Source organism: Salmo salar, chromosome ssa21 (assembly GCF_905237065.1).
Source record: "Salmo salar chromosome ssa21, Ssal_v3.1, whole genome shotgun sequence".
Taxonomy (NCBI): domain Eukaryota; kingdom Metazoa; phylum Chordata; class Actinopteri; order Salmoniformes; family Salmonidae; genus Salmo; species Salmo salar.
In genome coordinates this window covers 30,198,251-30,213,767 of record NC_059462.1, presented here as the reverse complement: position 1 = coordinate 30,213,767, position 15,517 = coordinate 30,198,251, and the positions used below count along the sequence as shown (strand labels likewise).

The window sequence follows — 15,517 nt, the reverse complement described above, 5'->3', positions numbered from 1 at the left end:
ATAGTTTCACTGAAAAGTAACTTGGGGTAATTTTGGGGTCATGTTTGCTAAATACTGTATCTAAAAGTTTTCATTCTGTTTTAATAATAAATTATGCATTCGAATGCCATTTAGATTTGAGATGAATTTTTGGAATCTATTGCTGTTGGGTTTGTGTGTGTGTGTCTGAGTCAGGTTTTTTCTGAAGAATTTTTAATTTTGGTAGGTGTGACATTTATGGCTTAAAGAGCCAAATCCAGCCTCGTAAAGAGTTGCCGTCCCTTTTTACAGCCTTATAAATACAGAGTAAATTTGTTTTTTGTCTGACTGAGATTAAAAAGTGAACAGAGGGAGGTTTTTTAAGGTGTCCATTTCATTAATTCATGGCACCCTGCGGTCAGGATATAAACACACAAAACGTGTTTGATGTAGGTGTGAAACACTGCTGTTACAGGATTAACATTCAGGGTTGGGTGGGAAAATGCAAGCAGTCCATCTTTCAGCAAAATTTGGCGCTGAAAACTGAGATGGCAGATCTGGGTACTATACTCTAGTCTTGCTAGTCTCCTTGAAATATGTAGTCTACGTACACGAGGTATAGACCCCGTAAATTCAGCCTGGGTTACAAGAGCAGTGAAATAAAGCTGAATCTGCCTCTTTCTCCCACTGATGGCAGTATAAAAATAACTGTGGAGAGGGAGGAGGGGTTCCCAGTAGCTGACTGAATCTAGTTCTGTCCTGTGTGCTCTTTGGGAGCAGTAGTCTTGGTGGCCTGTGACTGATCTGACACCCACCCCCCCCCTGAAGCCCACTTCAGTCCGGTTTGGCCCTGATCCAGCCATGAATCACTCCCCTAGGCTGTGTTACAGGAAGACCCAGAGAAACAGGCCTAAATCATACCTGTCCAAACCCCATGTGACAGGAAGCTAAGACCAACCAGGGAGGGAAAAGTCCAACTCGAAATGTAACTATTAAAGAAGGAGTTTTATATGAATGTGTTTTATACGAGCCTGTGGTTGCAGAGGGATCTGCTGTGTATACATACAGTACGTCCTTTGGACTTGAGTTAGGGAGCAGTGGATTTATTCATTCACAGGCCTTCTGTAAAACCTGAGGGAGTGAGGCTCAACATGAGTAACTCAGACACAGTTTATTTGGGAAATGAAGCATGTCATTGAATAACACAGTGTTATGTCCTATCAGGATCCTATAACAGTTCAGATATAAAACTAACAGCGTAAATCTCTCTGCTTAAGGCCACCCCTGCAGTAGCCTACTGGTCATGATGTGGGGTGTATATATATAAAATCCTGTGGTGATTCAGGCAATAGTGAGAATAGCTCTCTCTCTCTTCTTCCTCTTCCTCCTCTTCTCTTTAAGGAGACCGGTGGCGTCTGCGAAAAACATGACCTCCTCTTTGCTCTCGACCTCCCTCTGGAGGAACTGGAGACCAGCACTGTTGAATCCCAGAACATCCTGGAGCAGAAGAAGAGATACAGTTTTATATGACTTGAGGATCATTAGCCTTTAGAGTACATTTTCTATATTTTCCGATTAGACTCACCCTGATCTCTCTGACTTTAGAGATGGTGTTGATTCTCAGCTCGTCTATGACGGTCAGCAGCATCTGGTTACTGGAGATCTGGCCAAAGTGGATTCTGGAGAGACAAGGACAAGCACAGTGAAAACTGACACACTACTTTAGGCTCATCTACTCACGCTCACACTTCAGGTACCTTAGAGACACCAGACACACACTTGTGTGAGGTTGTTTGCATATGTGAGAAACACACAAACTGAGTAAAAAACACTTATGATTGGTGTGAGGTTGTTTGTTAGCATAACCATAAGTCTCAAGGGGTCATCCTTCCAAATCTCGTCGTGTTGACTCGACTATTGTAAGTCTGGAGAACTTTAGAATTGGATTTTGCGATTGAAAGGAAGCGCTGGTTGTTAACGCTCACATTTTATTGGCTCGGAGTAGAAAAGACGTTTCTTTTCAGGAGAGACATTTCCTTGTTTTCCCCATTTTGTTTGTGCCTCTTTTCCTACCGTGTGTCAGACAAAGATTTATTAGCCTATGCAGTGCCATTTTTTTTCTCTTAATGGTAGCTAGCTTGTTGCAAGCCAGAAAATTATTCAGAAACAGCACATATTTTTGGAGCTCCACCCATTCAAAATAGTTGATTGGTTTGATAAGTGGCAACGCGTCACTAGTTTGAATCTAGACTCCACCTCCTCCTGAGAACAACTTCTCCAGGTTTTCACACTACTTGAGAAGCCTGGCGTCCGAGGCTAGCATACCTGAGCAGGAAGAAGAGACAACGGCACACTAGCTCCACCTCCAGGCCGTCCTGGACATAGCAGTTGAAGAGAGACAGCAGGTCTGGAATGTAGGGGAACGGCAGGACCAGCAGAGACACCTCCAGCTCACTGGACCGGACCTTCTTTATTACGTCCAAGACGTAGCGAGACGGCTGCAAGAGAGGCAGGAGGACGTGGTTACTAAGTTAACATGATAGATTAGTGAGGATCAGAACTAGTACCCTGGGCTATGTATGTAGTATGATCATTTCAGATGGAATTAAAAAAAGAAAACTTACAGAAACGTTTCCAAAGGCCACAAGGACAGGATTGGCCTTAGGTGGAGACAACTGTTTTCCAGCTGACTGGCAGGCTATCTGATGCTCCTCCATTTTCCTGCTCTCTGATCTGTACAGCTCCAGAGCCTCCATGACACGCTCAGCCTGAAGAGACACACACACACACCGGCCATTACAAACTACACACGTACCTATCCGAACGTGCACACACACACACAACCTCTCCATCTCTGCAGTCTAGTTACTTGACATGGAGACTTACAGCTTTGACTGTCTCTATGGTTTTCTTCGCCGCTGGTGCTGCCTCTGCATCTTTGATCTCTCCTGGAACCTGTGAGACACACCAGACATCAACGAGACTGAACGACACTGAGAAAACAAACAATTTCATTTCCACTGGTTTGAAATAAAGTCAGCACTTACCACAGGCTCATCCCCTTTGGCCATGCCCTCCTCAAACTCAGCCTCTCTCTCCTAAAGAAAAACATTTGAGAGGGTGAAAAAGTTCAAGATAAAACCTGATTGGTGTCCACTATCTCCCTTCCCTTTTACCCACAGAGAAAGCATGTTTCTGGGGTACCACTACCCACCATCTCCCTCTCTTCCTCCAGGATGATGGGTTCTCTGGTCCTCTCCCAGAGCCTCAGGGACTTGTCGTGGGACGAGGACACAATGTGGTCCCCGTTAGGACTGATGGCCAGACACCAAACCTCCCGATGGTGACCCTGAGGATAGCACGTCACACACATGGGTCAGCGGTTAAAGGTCAACACTAGGGGTGGGGTCAAATCCATTTTCAATTTAGTCAATTAAGGAAGGGAAATGTAATTCCTCCAATGGGAAAAAAAAGAGCATTTAGGTAATTGGTTATGTCACTTATCAATATTCCCCAAAATGTTATCATGAATTCTAGACCTCATCTCTATATGGGAAATGTAGCTAACAGCACGGGAGTGAATGTCACCTCTAAGGTCTGGATGTGCTCAAATTTGTCTGCGTCCCACTGTTTTATCTTCTTGTCCTTCCCCGCTGTGAAGAACAGATGGGTTTTGGGGACAAACTGAAGGAACATGACGCTGAGAAAAGAGAGAAAAAAATGGCGACATGAAAGAGCAGATGGGGTGATGTCATCGGTCAGAGGCAGCTAACAAGGACAGTGTTTCTGAAACTGGAGATTAAATGAAATATTTTACTGGAAATGGGGAGAGTGGAGCCAACATCTATTAAATTATATCATTCAAGACCGTTGGTCAAGCTTCCACACTGACCATATGGCTGACAGCTTAGGATGATGTGTTCTTGCAGTATATTCTATATTCATATTAATATATATAAAACTCAACAACAAAAAGAAAACGGCCCTTATTCAGGACCCTGTCTTTCAAAGATAATTTGTAAAAATCCAAATAACTTCACAGATCTTCATTGTAAAGGGTTTAAAACACTGTTTCCTGTTCAATGAACCATAAACAATTAATGAACATACACCTGTGGAATGGTCGTTAAGACACTAACAGCTTACAGACGGTAGGCAATTAAGGTCACAGTTATGAAAACTTAAGACGCGAAAGAGGCCTTTCTACTGACTAAAAACACCAAAAGAAAGATGCCCAGGGTCCCTGCTCAACTGCGTGAACGTGCCTTAGGCATGCTGCAAGGAGGCATGAGGACTGCAGATGTGGCCAGGGCAATAAATTGCAATGTCCGTACTGTGAGACACCTAAGACAGCACTACAGGGAGACAGGACGAACAGCTGATCGTCCTCGCAGTGGCAGACCACATGTAACACCTGCATAGGATCGGTACATCTGAGCATCACACCTGCGGGACAGGTACAGGATGGCAACAACAACTGCCTGAGTTACACCAGGAACGCACAATCCCTCCATCAGTGCTCAGACTGTCCCCAATAGGCTGAGAGAGGCTGGACTGAGGGCTTGTAGGCCTGTTGTCTAGTGAGGACCTTCCTTACATCATCGGCAACAACGTCGCCGATGGGCACAAACCCCCCGTCGCAGGACCAGACAGGACTGGCAAAAAGTGCTCTTCACTGACGAGTCGCAGTTTTGTCTCACCAGGGGTGATGGTTGGATTCGGGTTTATTGTCGAAGGAATGAGCGTTACACCGAGGCATGTACTCTGGAGCGGGATCGATTTGGAGGTGGAGGGTCCGTCATGGTCTGGGCGGTGTGTCACAGCATCATCAGACTGAGCTTGTTGTCATTGCAGGAATTCTCAACGCTGTGCGTTACAGGGAAGACATCCTCCTCCCTCATGTGGTACCCTTCCTGCAGGCTCATCCTGACATGACCTTCCAGCATGACAATGCCACCAGCGCGTGATTTCCTGCAAGACAGGAATGTCAGTGTGCTGCCATGGCCAGCGAAGAGCCCGGATCTCAATCCCATTGAGCACGTCTGGGACCTTTTGGATCGGAGGGTGAGGGCTAGGGCCATTCCCCCCCAGAAATATCCAGGAACTTGCAGGTCACTTGGTGGAAGAGTGGGGTAACATCTCACAGCAAGAACTGGCAAATCTGGTGCAGTCCATGAGGAGATGCACTGCAGTACTTAATGCAGCTGGTGGCCACACCAGATACTGACTGTTACTTTTGAATTTGACCCCTGTGGAACTTGTTGAGTTTATGTCTCAGTTGTTTAATTTTGTTATGTTCATACAAATATTAAGTTTGCTGAAAATAAACGCAGTTGACAGTGAGAGGACGTTGATTTTTTCCCTGAGTTTATTACTTACACTTATACAGTTTAAGTCGGAAGTTTACATACACTTAGGTTGGAGTCATTAAAACTCATTTTTCAACCACTCCACACATTTTTTGTTAAAACTATAGCTTTGGCAAGTTGGTTAGGACATCTGCTTTGTGCATGACACAAATACTTTTTACAACACTTGTTTACAGACAGATTATTTCACTGTATCACAATTCCAGTGGGTCGGAAGTTTACATATGCTAAGTTGACTGTGCCTTTAAACAGCTTGGAAAGTTCCAGAAAATGATGTAATGGCTTTAGAAGCTTCTGATAGGCTAATTGACATCACTTGACATCATTTGAGTCCATTGGAGGTGTACCTGTGGATGCATTTCAAGGCCTACCTTCAAACTCAGTGCCTCTCTGCTTGAGATCATGGGAAACCAAAAGAAATCAGCCTAGACCTCAGAAAAAACATTGTAGACCTCCACAAGTCTGGTTCATCCTTGGGAGCAATTTCCAAATGCCTGAAGGGTACCACCTTCATCTGTACAAACAATAGTACGCAAGTATAAACACCATGGGACCACACAGCCGTCATACCGCTCAGGAAGGAGACGCGTTCTGTTTCCTAGAGATGAACGTACTTTGGTGCGAAAAGTGCAAATCAATCCCAGAACAACAGCAAAGGACCTTGTGAAGATGCTGGAGGAAACTGGTACAAAAGTATCCATATCCACAGTAAAACGAGTCCTATATCGACATAACCTGAAAGGCCACTCAGCAAGGAAAAAGCCACTGCTCAACACCGGCATAAAAAAGCCAGACTATGGTTTGCAACTGCACATGGGGACAAAGATCGTACTTTTGGGAGAAATGTCCTCTGGTCTGATAAAACAAAAATAGAACTGTTTGGCCATAATGACCATCGTTATGTTTGGAGGAAAAAGGAGGAGGCTTGCAAGAACACCATCCCAACCGTGAAGCACGGGGGTGGCAGCATCATGTTGTTGGGGTGCTTGCTGCAGGAGGGACAGGTGCACGTCACAAAATATATGGCATCATGAGGATGGAAAATTATGTGGATACATTGAAGCAACATCTCAAGACATCAGTCAGGAAGTTAAAGCTTGGTCGCAAATGGGTCTTCCAAATGGACAATGAGCCCAAGCATACTTCCAAAGTTGTGGCAAAATGGCTTAAGGACAACAAAGTCAAGGTATTGGAGTGGCCATCACAAAGCCCTGACCTCAATTCTATAGAAAATTTCTGGCCAGAACTGAAATAGCGTGTGCGAGCAAGGAGGCCTACAAACCTGACTCAGTTGCACCAGCTCTGTCAGGAGCAATTGGCCAAAATTCACCCAACTTATTGTGGGAAGCTTGTGGAAGGCTACCCGAAACGTTTGACCCAAGTTTAAAATGTTTAAGGCAATGCTACCAAATACTAATTGAGTGCATGTAAACCTCTGACCCACTGGGAATGTGGTGAAAGAAATAAAAGCTGAAATAAATAATTCTCGCTACTATTATTCTGACATTTCACATTCTTAAAATAAAGTGGTGATCCTAAATGACCTAAGACAGAGCTTCAATTGGCGGACAGATCACCTTACATTCTCCGGCAAAATGTCTTGATAAACATGGGAATTCACTTTTCCGTCAATGATAGCAAGCTGTTCAGGCCCTGAGACAGCAAAGTAGCCCCAGACCATGATGCTCCTCCACCATACTTTACAGTTGGGATGAGGTTTTGATGTTGGTGTGCTGAGCCTTTTTTTCCTCCACACAGTATTGTGTGTTCCTTCCAAACAACTCAACTGTAGATTCATCCATCCACAGAATATTTTGCCAGTAGTGCTATGGAACATCCAGGTGCTCTTTTGCAAACTTCAGACGTGCAGCAATGTTTTTTTGGACAGCAGTTGCTTCTTCAGTGGTGCACTCCCATGAGCACCATTCTTGTTTAGTGTTTTACATATCATAGACTCGTCAAAGAGATGTTAGCATGTTCCAGAGATTTCTGTAAGTCTTTAGCTGACACTCTAGGATTCTTCTTAACCTCATTGAGCATTCTGTGCTGTGCTCTTGCAGTCATCTTTGCAGGACGGCCACTCCTAGGGAGAGCAGCAACAGTGCTGAACTTTCTCAATTTATCTTACGGTGGACTGATGAACATCAAGGCTTTTAGAGATACTTTTGTAACCCTTTCCAGCTTTATGCAAGTCAACAATTCTTAATCGTAGGTCTTCTGAGATCTTTTTTGTTCAAGACATGGTTCACATCAGGCAATGCTTCACGTGAATAGCAAACTCAGATTTTGTGAGTGTTTTTTATATTGCAGGGCAGCTCTAACCAACAACTCGAATCTTGTCTCATTGATTGGACTCCAGGTCCTGACTCCAATTAGCTTTTTGGTCATTAGCCAATGGGTTCAAATACTTTTTCCAACCTACACTGTGAATGTTTAAGTGATGTATTCAATATAGACAATACAATAATTGGTGTGGTATTTGTTGAAGCACACTGTGTTTGTCTATTGTTGTGACTTAAGAGGAAGATCAGATCAAATTCTTTTGACAAATTTATGTAGAAATCCAGGTAATTCCAAAGGGTTCACATACTTTTTCTTGCAACTGTGTGTGTATATATATGTCGTATTTTTTCTGTACCTGTCATCGTGGGCAAACATAGATCTGTGACAGTCCCCAAAGTCCAGACCCCAGATCTTGACGTTTCTGTCTGCAGAGCCAGTTGCTATCAAGGCACTGTCCTGAGAGATGGACAAGTAACATTCAGAGACAAGACAGATTGAAAACATACACGCAGCAACTTTAACCAACACACACAAGTATGCACATTCCATATTCATCTACTGTCACTCATTACATTCGCTTTTCGTTTGGGGTTGCTAGGATGAGTACCGGTACTCACATGAGAGATGTCCAGGCAGAGCACAGGCAGCTTGTGTCCATACAGAGACAAGAAGAACTTGAGTGTGTCTGTGTAGAAGACCTTGACGGTGCAGTCCAGCAGGGAGACAGCCAACAGTCTCTGGTCAGGAGAATATTTCACACACAACACATCCTCATCCAGCTGCAGTGTACGCATGTGTTTCACCGTCAGCCTCCTGCAACACAAACAATTAGAGCAGAGTAAACAGAAACTCCAGTCAAGTGCTCACTTGATAAAAGCATGCAGCCTGACTGGGCATAAAACCAGTTGCCTCTGGTATGAAACCGCATTCTAAGTGTTATTGACACTATGTGAAACAGAAGGAATAAAGCTTGGCTTACTTCTGTGCAGCGTCTTTGTCCATAATCAGCTCAAACTCCCAGAACTTCACTCTCTTGTCAGTCCCGCCAGTCACTATCCCCCTCTGAGGAAATCACATAATTACAGTCAAATAAACAGTCAGAGCAAATGGGAATGTTTAAAAATAGAAATTATACTATTTTATGGTCTTTTGTCTACAGATAAGGGGCCTATGGAGTTGTAATGGAGATTGGCACTTTAGAAGCTGAGACCCATGAAAACACTACATGTATGGTGGATGATGTTCAACATGGACAGAGAGGCAGATACAGACAGTACCTGATCAGGAGACAGACAGAGGGACCACAGAGCTCCGTTATGGGCGTCGACAGTCTCCATAAGGGTTCCTGATGCCAGGTCAAAGATCTGAATCTTACCACTCTGATAGAGAGAAGGTTAGCCTGGGTTACACACAATAGTTTAATACTGGATAACACACATCTACAGTAGTTTGGTGTACGTTAGTGTGTGCATGCGTGTTACCTTGGTTCCTAGGATAATCTGCCTGTCTCCAGGGACAAACAGGGAGCAGAGGGCGTACTCACACGCCATGGTGCGAATCACCTGCAGGGTAGACCTGTGACGTGGGAGAGACTTCCCGTTAGACACCCAATCAGAATGTATAAAACTGCTCATAATATAGTATGTGTCTAGGTGTCACCTTTAAAAGATGCTGGAAAGTCAGCTTAGTGAACTAGATTTAACTTGTACAGTGATCCACACAGTCAGGTCAGTCCTGTGTGACCTGACTTTCCCACCTGTTCCAGACTTTGACGGTGTCCCCAGAGGCGGAGAGGATAGCGATGTTGTCTGAGCTGAAGGCCAGCGTGCGGGCATCGGTGCGGTGGCCTCCCAGGGTGAGCCGGGAGGTCTTAGTGCCCGTGGGGTTCTTGTCAGTCGTCTTGAGGCTATAGGTCTCCACTGTGTTGTTCTGGAGCAGCATGGCTATCTTCAACTCCCCACCCGCACACATCAGGCAGTCCACCCATCTGGGATATGCGTGACACAAAACGTTGGTTGGTTGATTGATTGAGTGTGTGTGTGTGAGAGAGTGCGCGTGTGTGTGTTGCTGTGTACCTGATATTGGCGGAGGCCTTGATGTTGGTTAGTCTCACAATCTCATTTGCCAGATTCCTCTCCACCACAGGCTCTGGGGCGTCCTCTGCATTCTGCGCATCTCTACACCAGGGGGCAGCAGCACCTCATCTTTACATTTCACCAATTTCATCAACATAACTGTATTCATAAACATTGGAAGTATTTTGTTTGATTGGAATTAGATTGCACACGTTTTATTCTTTCAAATCATCTCTGAAGGCTTTGCAGTATCTGTCTGGCCCAACTTGGGCTATCTGCAGACTGGTCCCTGCCGTGGCTGAGGTGACAGTGTGATCTCTACTGTGTGCAACATACCTGGCCTTCTTCTTGGCTCTCTTCAGCTTCTTGGCCATCACCCTCTCCACCTCGTCCTCCGGCAGCACACTGAACACCTCCAGCACTGTGTCTGAGCCCTGCGAGAGAAGGATGGGGAAAAGGAGGAAAGATCAGAGGGAAGAATACACATTACATTAGTGATCTGAGAAATGTATGACAATAAATCAATATGACTGGAGGGTAAGTAAGACTGTACCAACATTAAAAAGTCAAAGGTCAACACTTACATGGCACGCCAGGACCTTGGCCTTGGCATCGGTAGTCATGGAGACCACCCTGTCCCTGGCCTCTCTCAGCAAAGAGCCAGCTTTCTTACAACTCAGGATCCTCTGTGTGTGTGAGAGAGAGAGAGAGAGACAGAGGGCAAGGGAAAAGTATGAAACACATACAGATTTCAGATACACATGCTATTAGACAGCAACAATTAAACTTCCGTACTTGACAGTGGTCCGTACACATGACCGTATTTTAGCGCCCCAAAAATATATATACTTACAGGTCAACTGTAATATGAATACCATTGTAAGGCACAATTTCTCCTCTTTCCAGCCAAATCAAAGACGAGATCTTTATGCTGCCCGTCTCTGCATGATTGAAGAAGGCAATGGAGCTCCGTTGGGGCTTTTTAAAAATGGCGGGTGGGGAAGTGAAGGCTACTGAGTAATAGTGAAAGGGGGAAATATGTCGTATGGGGAAACGGCTTTTTTCACCCGATTTGTCCAACTGATCACCTCTAAAATTGTAATAAAACACTATAAAGAATTTATATAATGTGTCATCACATACCTATTTGAAGGTTTATGACGAATTTGAATCGGATTTTCAGAGCGACGCTAAAGTTATCTTCAGAAGTAAACAGCGGCTTTTGAGTCATGATGGCTTGCAGTGATGACGCAAACAATGAATACATTCAGTTGTACAATTGACTAGGTATCCATCCCCCTTTCCTTGTTTTAATCTGCGAGAGAAGTGCTACCCCTGGTGGAAAGGCTGTACGGCACACGTGTTGCTTAATGCGTGTCGTACAATACATCGTGATACGTCACAATGTATCCTACAGCATCAGAGGGGTCCGTTTTTTTCCAACTTTTCTCATAAACTATTGGTCTATTACCATGTCAATCAATGCTTGAATAGAAACGTAGTTTAAACCCCGGATTTTGATGCCAACAGTCACTCAGTCCCATTAGTTTCATCACAGCCTCGTTTGAATGCAGCGGTACACAAAATCTGTACGGAACAGTGTTAGCTACCGTTACATATGCCATTCATTACTAGCTACTATACTTCTTCAGAGTTATTTTCTAGATGAACTGATTAACTTGTGCTGCAGGTAACCAATTGTGGTGTTTTGCCCTGTAGAGGATCATGGTCCGTCCTACCTCCTCAGGGCTCTCGTCCACAACTTCCTCCTCATCATCATCATCATCAAGTAGGCTTTTGCCTTTCTTCTCCTTCGGTTCACCAGCCTCTCTGCCCTGAACGACGGACAAACCGAGAGAGAGAATGAAGGACTTAACTAGCATTTTATTCAGATAAGCTATTTTTGACTTTTTCATTATTGTCCAAAATATGTAGTTGTGTGTTTAGAAGGCTCATTGTAGCTCCTCTGTGCTTACCTCCTCTAGGTAGTTGATGTCCCAGGCCCGGAGCTCACTGTCAGCTGAGCCTGTTATCAATCTACTCTCTTGGTTCAGCAGTGCCATGCCCCACACCTGACACACACACAACCAAGGTGATCCAATCAGATAAGTCTCCCTCAAAATGACTAACTAATGAGACAAGAGATCCAATCACCTCTTAGTACACCATCCAATGTCAACAACACGTGACAATCAAATGTTAAGATAGGCAGGAAGCACTCACCTCACTGCGATGTCCCAGCATGGTCTTAAAGCAGTGCTGGGTGTCAAGGTCCCACCACTTTACAAAGCTGTCCTTGGAGCTGGAGAAAACATCAGAAAGACCATTCAGACATCGGGGGGGGGGGGGTGTAACTTTCCCTAGCTGGTATCCAACCTGCGCTCCTCGTCTTTCAACGCTAGAACACTAAAGGCGTCCGAATGTTTTTGTTAGTTTTGGTCTTCGGCAAGGGTTTTTTCAGCTGTTCGAGCAAACAACATTTTTTTCTCGAGGCAAGGCAAAGTCGGTAGCCGAAGGCTACGCCCCTTCGTTGGTGATTGGTCAACAGTAGGGATTCTTCAATAAAGTGTTCTCATGCACATTTTTTCACTTGAGAAATACTGCACCAAACATCTTAGTTAGACGTAAAATTACGCAACTAAGATCTCCTCTGCAAAAACGTCATAAGAATTTCAAGCGGCGGTCTTTTAAGGTCATGAACAGTCCAAAAAAAATGTTTCATTAAATTTGAAGATATTTGAAGGAAACCTAACCAAAGTATGAAACATGACTTGCTTCTTCATTGATAAAGTTTGATCATAAAGTTACTGGTCCCCTCCCTCATGTCAAAAACTTGGATTCATTATTAAGGGGACAAGGTGACATCACCTTAACTCTCATTTTAATACACCAATGGTAACATGATATTCAGCCAGCATGGAACAAAAGGTCATTCACAACTCTGAAGCAGTTGTCATGTCAACACATCCATCAGCGCTGCTGTGAACCGCATTACAAGAGACATGCCAAATGGGAGATGTATAAAAAAAATAAGTGATATCATTGATTCAATTTCAATGTTGTTTGAGTTGCTTTATGTATCACCAAATTAGCTTGAGATGATTTTACTGCAACACTGCATCCAAGTTCCTCGACATAGGCGTTTCAAAGACCTGTCAGTCAAGGCGAGCTCATGACTATAAGCTCCCTGCCCAATCAGCCTGCCTTTTCAAACTTCCTGGTAGTTAGCCATGGGAGAAAAAGTACTTTTCAGAATGACTGTTCAGCACCTTTAAGGGAGTATGCCGACGCCTTAACAGTACCAGGGGCCAAGACAGAAAGTCAGAGACCTACATATGAGTGATGTACTACCTGGTGACCAGGAGGTTCTTGTCTTTGAGGAACAGGGCCTGTGTGACAGCGTCTTTGTGTCCTTTCAGTCGGTACAGACCACACTCGTTGATCACATCCCACACAATCACATCCGTGTCCTGAAAAGAAGAGAGATAATAATAGGCATATTACTAACCATATTTTAAATGCAAACGCCTTAGCTTGACCATGACGTCAGGACAGTCGACATCCTTGGGGACTCTGCCATCTCTACGGCAGCATAGTTCTGTTCTTACCTTGGATCCGGTCACCAGCCGAGAACCGAGAGTGTCGTAGCGGATCACAGTGACTGCGGACTTGTGCCCGTTGAAGGACACGTTGCTCTCGCCGTTCAATAGGCTGAAGATGCGCACAGCCCCGTCCTCGTAACCCACGGCAACATGGACGCCATCGGGGGAGGGGCAGAGGTACGTCACCTCGTGCTTGTTCCCCTTGAGAATCAGAACCTGGGACAGACAAGAGGACAGTTTCTAAGGAAGACAGCTGACCTAATATGTCATCTCTCACTATGAGGAAATACTGGTGATATATACAGTTACAACTTGGTATCACTGGCCAAGTCATCTTATTTGAGTTATCGACAGCCATGGGTTAGGACATTTCAGACCCAATTATAAGAGCACTGTCAGCAATGATGACCCTGATATCGGCTATGACAGCAGCAGTAGCCTACTGACAAATCCACTGAGTCAACCCTACATGAATAGATCCTCCCAAGTCTCTCACCTTCTCTGCTTTACGCACGTCCCATATGAAGACATGCTCGCAGGCAGCCACAGCCACAAAGCGTCCTCTCTCCCCTCCTCGCATGGTGACAAAGGCCACGTTGGCCTTCTGGCTCCCAATTACTCCGAACACGGCGCTGGCAGCATAGCGCAGGTACTGCTTGGTCAACCCCATGGTCACAAGATCAGGGCGATATCACAGGCTAGGGAGGATGAGACAGTGATGATGAATATCATATGATGATGGACTGGAGAACAGACATGGAATGACAACTGGAGCATCAGCTAGCCCTTCTGGCTTCAATGCATTACAGAAGGGCAAGTGTATCAGCATTATGTAGGCTAAACGCTGAGACAAGTGTACAATGTGCATTATAGCAAGTCTGGGTGCCAATCTGTTTCTGCCCCTTGCTAAAAACTCCTTATGGAATTGTCCTGTTTGGCTTGACAAGGAGTAACGTTAGGCAAGAGCACAAACAGATCTGGGACCAGGCTACATTATAGCTACAAAACAATGGATACAACAGTTACTAGTAGCACTGTAATAGTTAGCAAGCTAAGTCAATTCTGACAACTACATTTGTTAGAAGACCTGGTGAGATCCAGTGACCATGTGAGACCATTGCCAAGGACAGCAAATGAGTAACGTTACCGTTAGGCAAGAGCACACACAGATCTGGGACCAGGCTACATTATAGCAACAACATACAAAACAATGTATACAACAGTTACTAGTACTACTGTAATAGTTAGCTAAGTCAATTCTGAGAACTACATTTGTTCGAACACTTAGCGAGATCCAGTGACCATAGCCAAGTTCCGCTGCAGTAGCTGGCTAACCTTCGCTATGTCGCTAGCTTTAACGTTAGGCCCACGTGGTGTTCCACAGCATCGCTAAACCAACTAAATTACACAGTAAAACAAGCAAAACATGTTTTGTGACTGATTGATAAACATTTCGTTTACAAATGTATGATGTATACTTTTCCCAATTGTTTATCTTACTTGAATAAAGTTGCTAATTCCTAGATTGAGGCATCCAGCCAGTGATGTTTTCTGACTTCCAGGCACACGAGGAAGACCCTACTAATCAAACACAGTTGGTCGAACACAAACACATACGCACACATTGATGTCTCTCAAATTTCAGAAAGGCAGATACGAGAATGCGTATATATAAAAAAAAATGTTACCTGAGTATTGTACTTATGGTTGTGTTCAATTGCAATATATAAAACTAATGATCAATCACATGGATTTTTATATGTATCCATTACTTTAGTCTGTATAATGGGTATTGTGTTGTTGATTTACAGAAAATATCTCCTCAGCCATATATTTGACCATATCTGAATGCCTAAATTTACCGACAATATATAAAACTCTCTCGAGGATTTACATACAATTCCAACCGCTCCTCTGAGTTGCATTAGCCTATGCATATTACACAAATGTTGTGATTTATCTTTGTGTGCGTCTTCTACGGAGGGATAGGTGTGTTATTTGTCGTGAACAAAGATTTTATTTCATATTGACAAGACAGTCGAGTGACCGCTCTAACAATGGAAATACATGTCCTCAAAGATGGAAGACAGGCGGGAGGAGGCGAGATCTGGTGGGACAATTCTAGCAAAGACAGTACAGTATGAAGCAAGATTTGGTTTGGGGTCCTCTCAACTCGCGGCAAAACATTTCAGTGCCCCCCGTGATGGTGGTGAGACAAGTTTTATAGTAA

At 44.3% G+C, this 15,517-nt stretch overlaps 1 protein-coding gene across 1 annotated transcript; it reads right to left on the bottom strand.

Annotated features, from left to right (window-relative positions):
- Window positions 1–1,114: 1,114 nt before the first annotated feature.
- wdr3 (WD repeat domain 3) lies at window positions 1,115–14,889 on the bottom strand. The gene is made up of 24 exons (XM_014164810.2): window positions 14,788–14,889; window positions 13,784–13,985; window positions 13,294–13,503; window positions 13,037–13,155; window positions 11,909–11,987; window positions 11,662–11,757; window positions 11,425–11,520; window positions 10,270–10,371; window positions 10,022–10,119; window positions 9,686–9,787; window positions 9,367–9,597; window positions 9,092–9,185; window positions 8,888–8,989; window positions 8,590–8,672; window positions 8,228–8,423; window positions 7,966–8,066; window positions 3,547–3,658; window positions 3,173–3,307; window positions 3,006–3,056; window positions 2,845–2,913; window positions 2,583–2,726; window positions 2,284–2,456; window positions 1,544–1,637; window positions 1,115–1,455 (listed from the first exon to the last, which is right to left on the bottom strand). Exons 2-24 carry the CDS (start codon window positions 13,955–13,957, stop codon window positions 1,300–1,302), a joined length of 2,817 nt encoding a protein of 938 aa, XP_014020285.2. The 5' UTR covers window positions 13,958–13,985; window positions 14,788–14,889; the 3' UTR covers window positions 1,115–1,299.
- Between the last annotated feature and the right edge of the window lie 628 nt (window positions 14,890–15,517).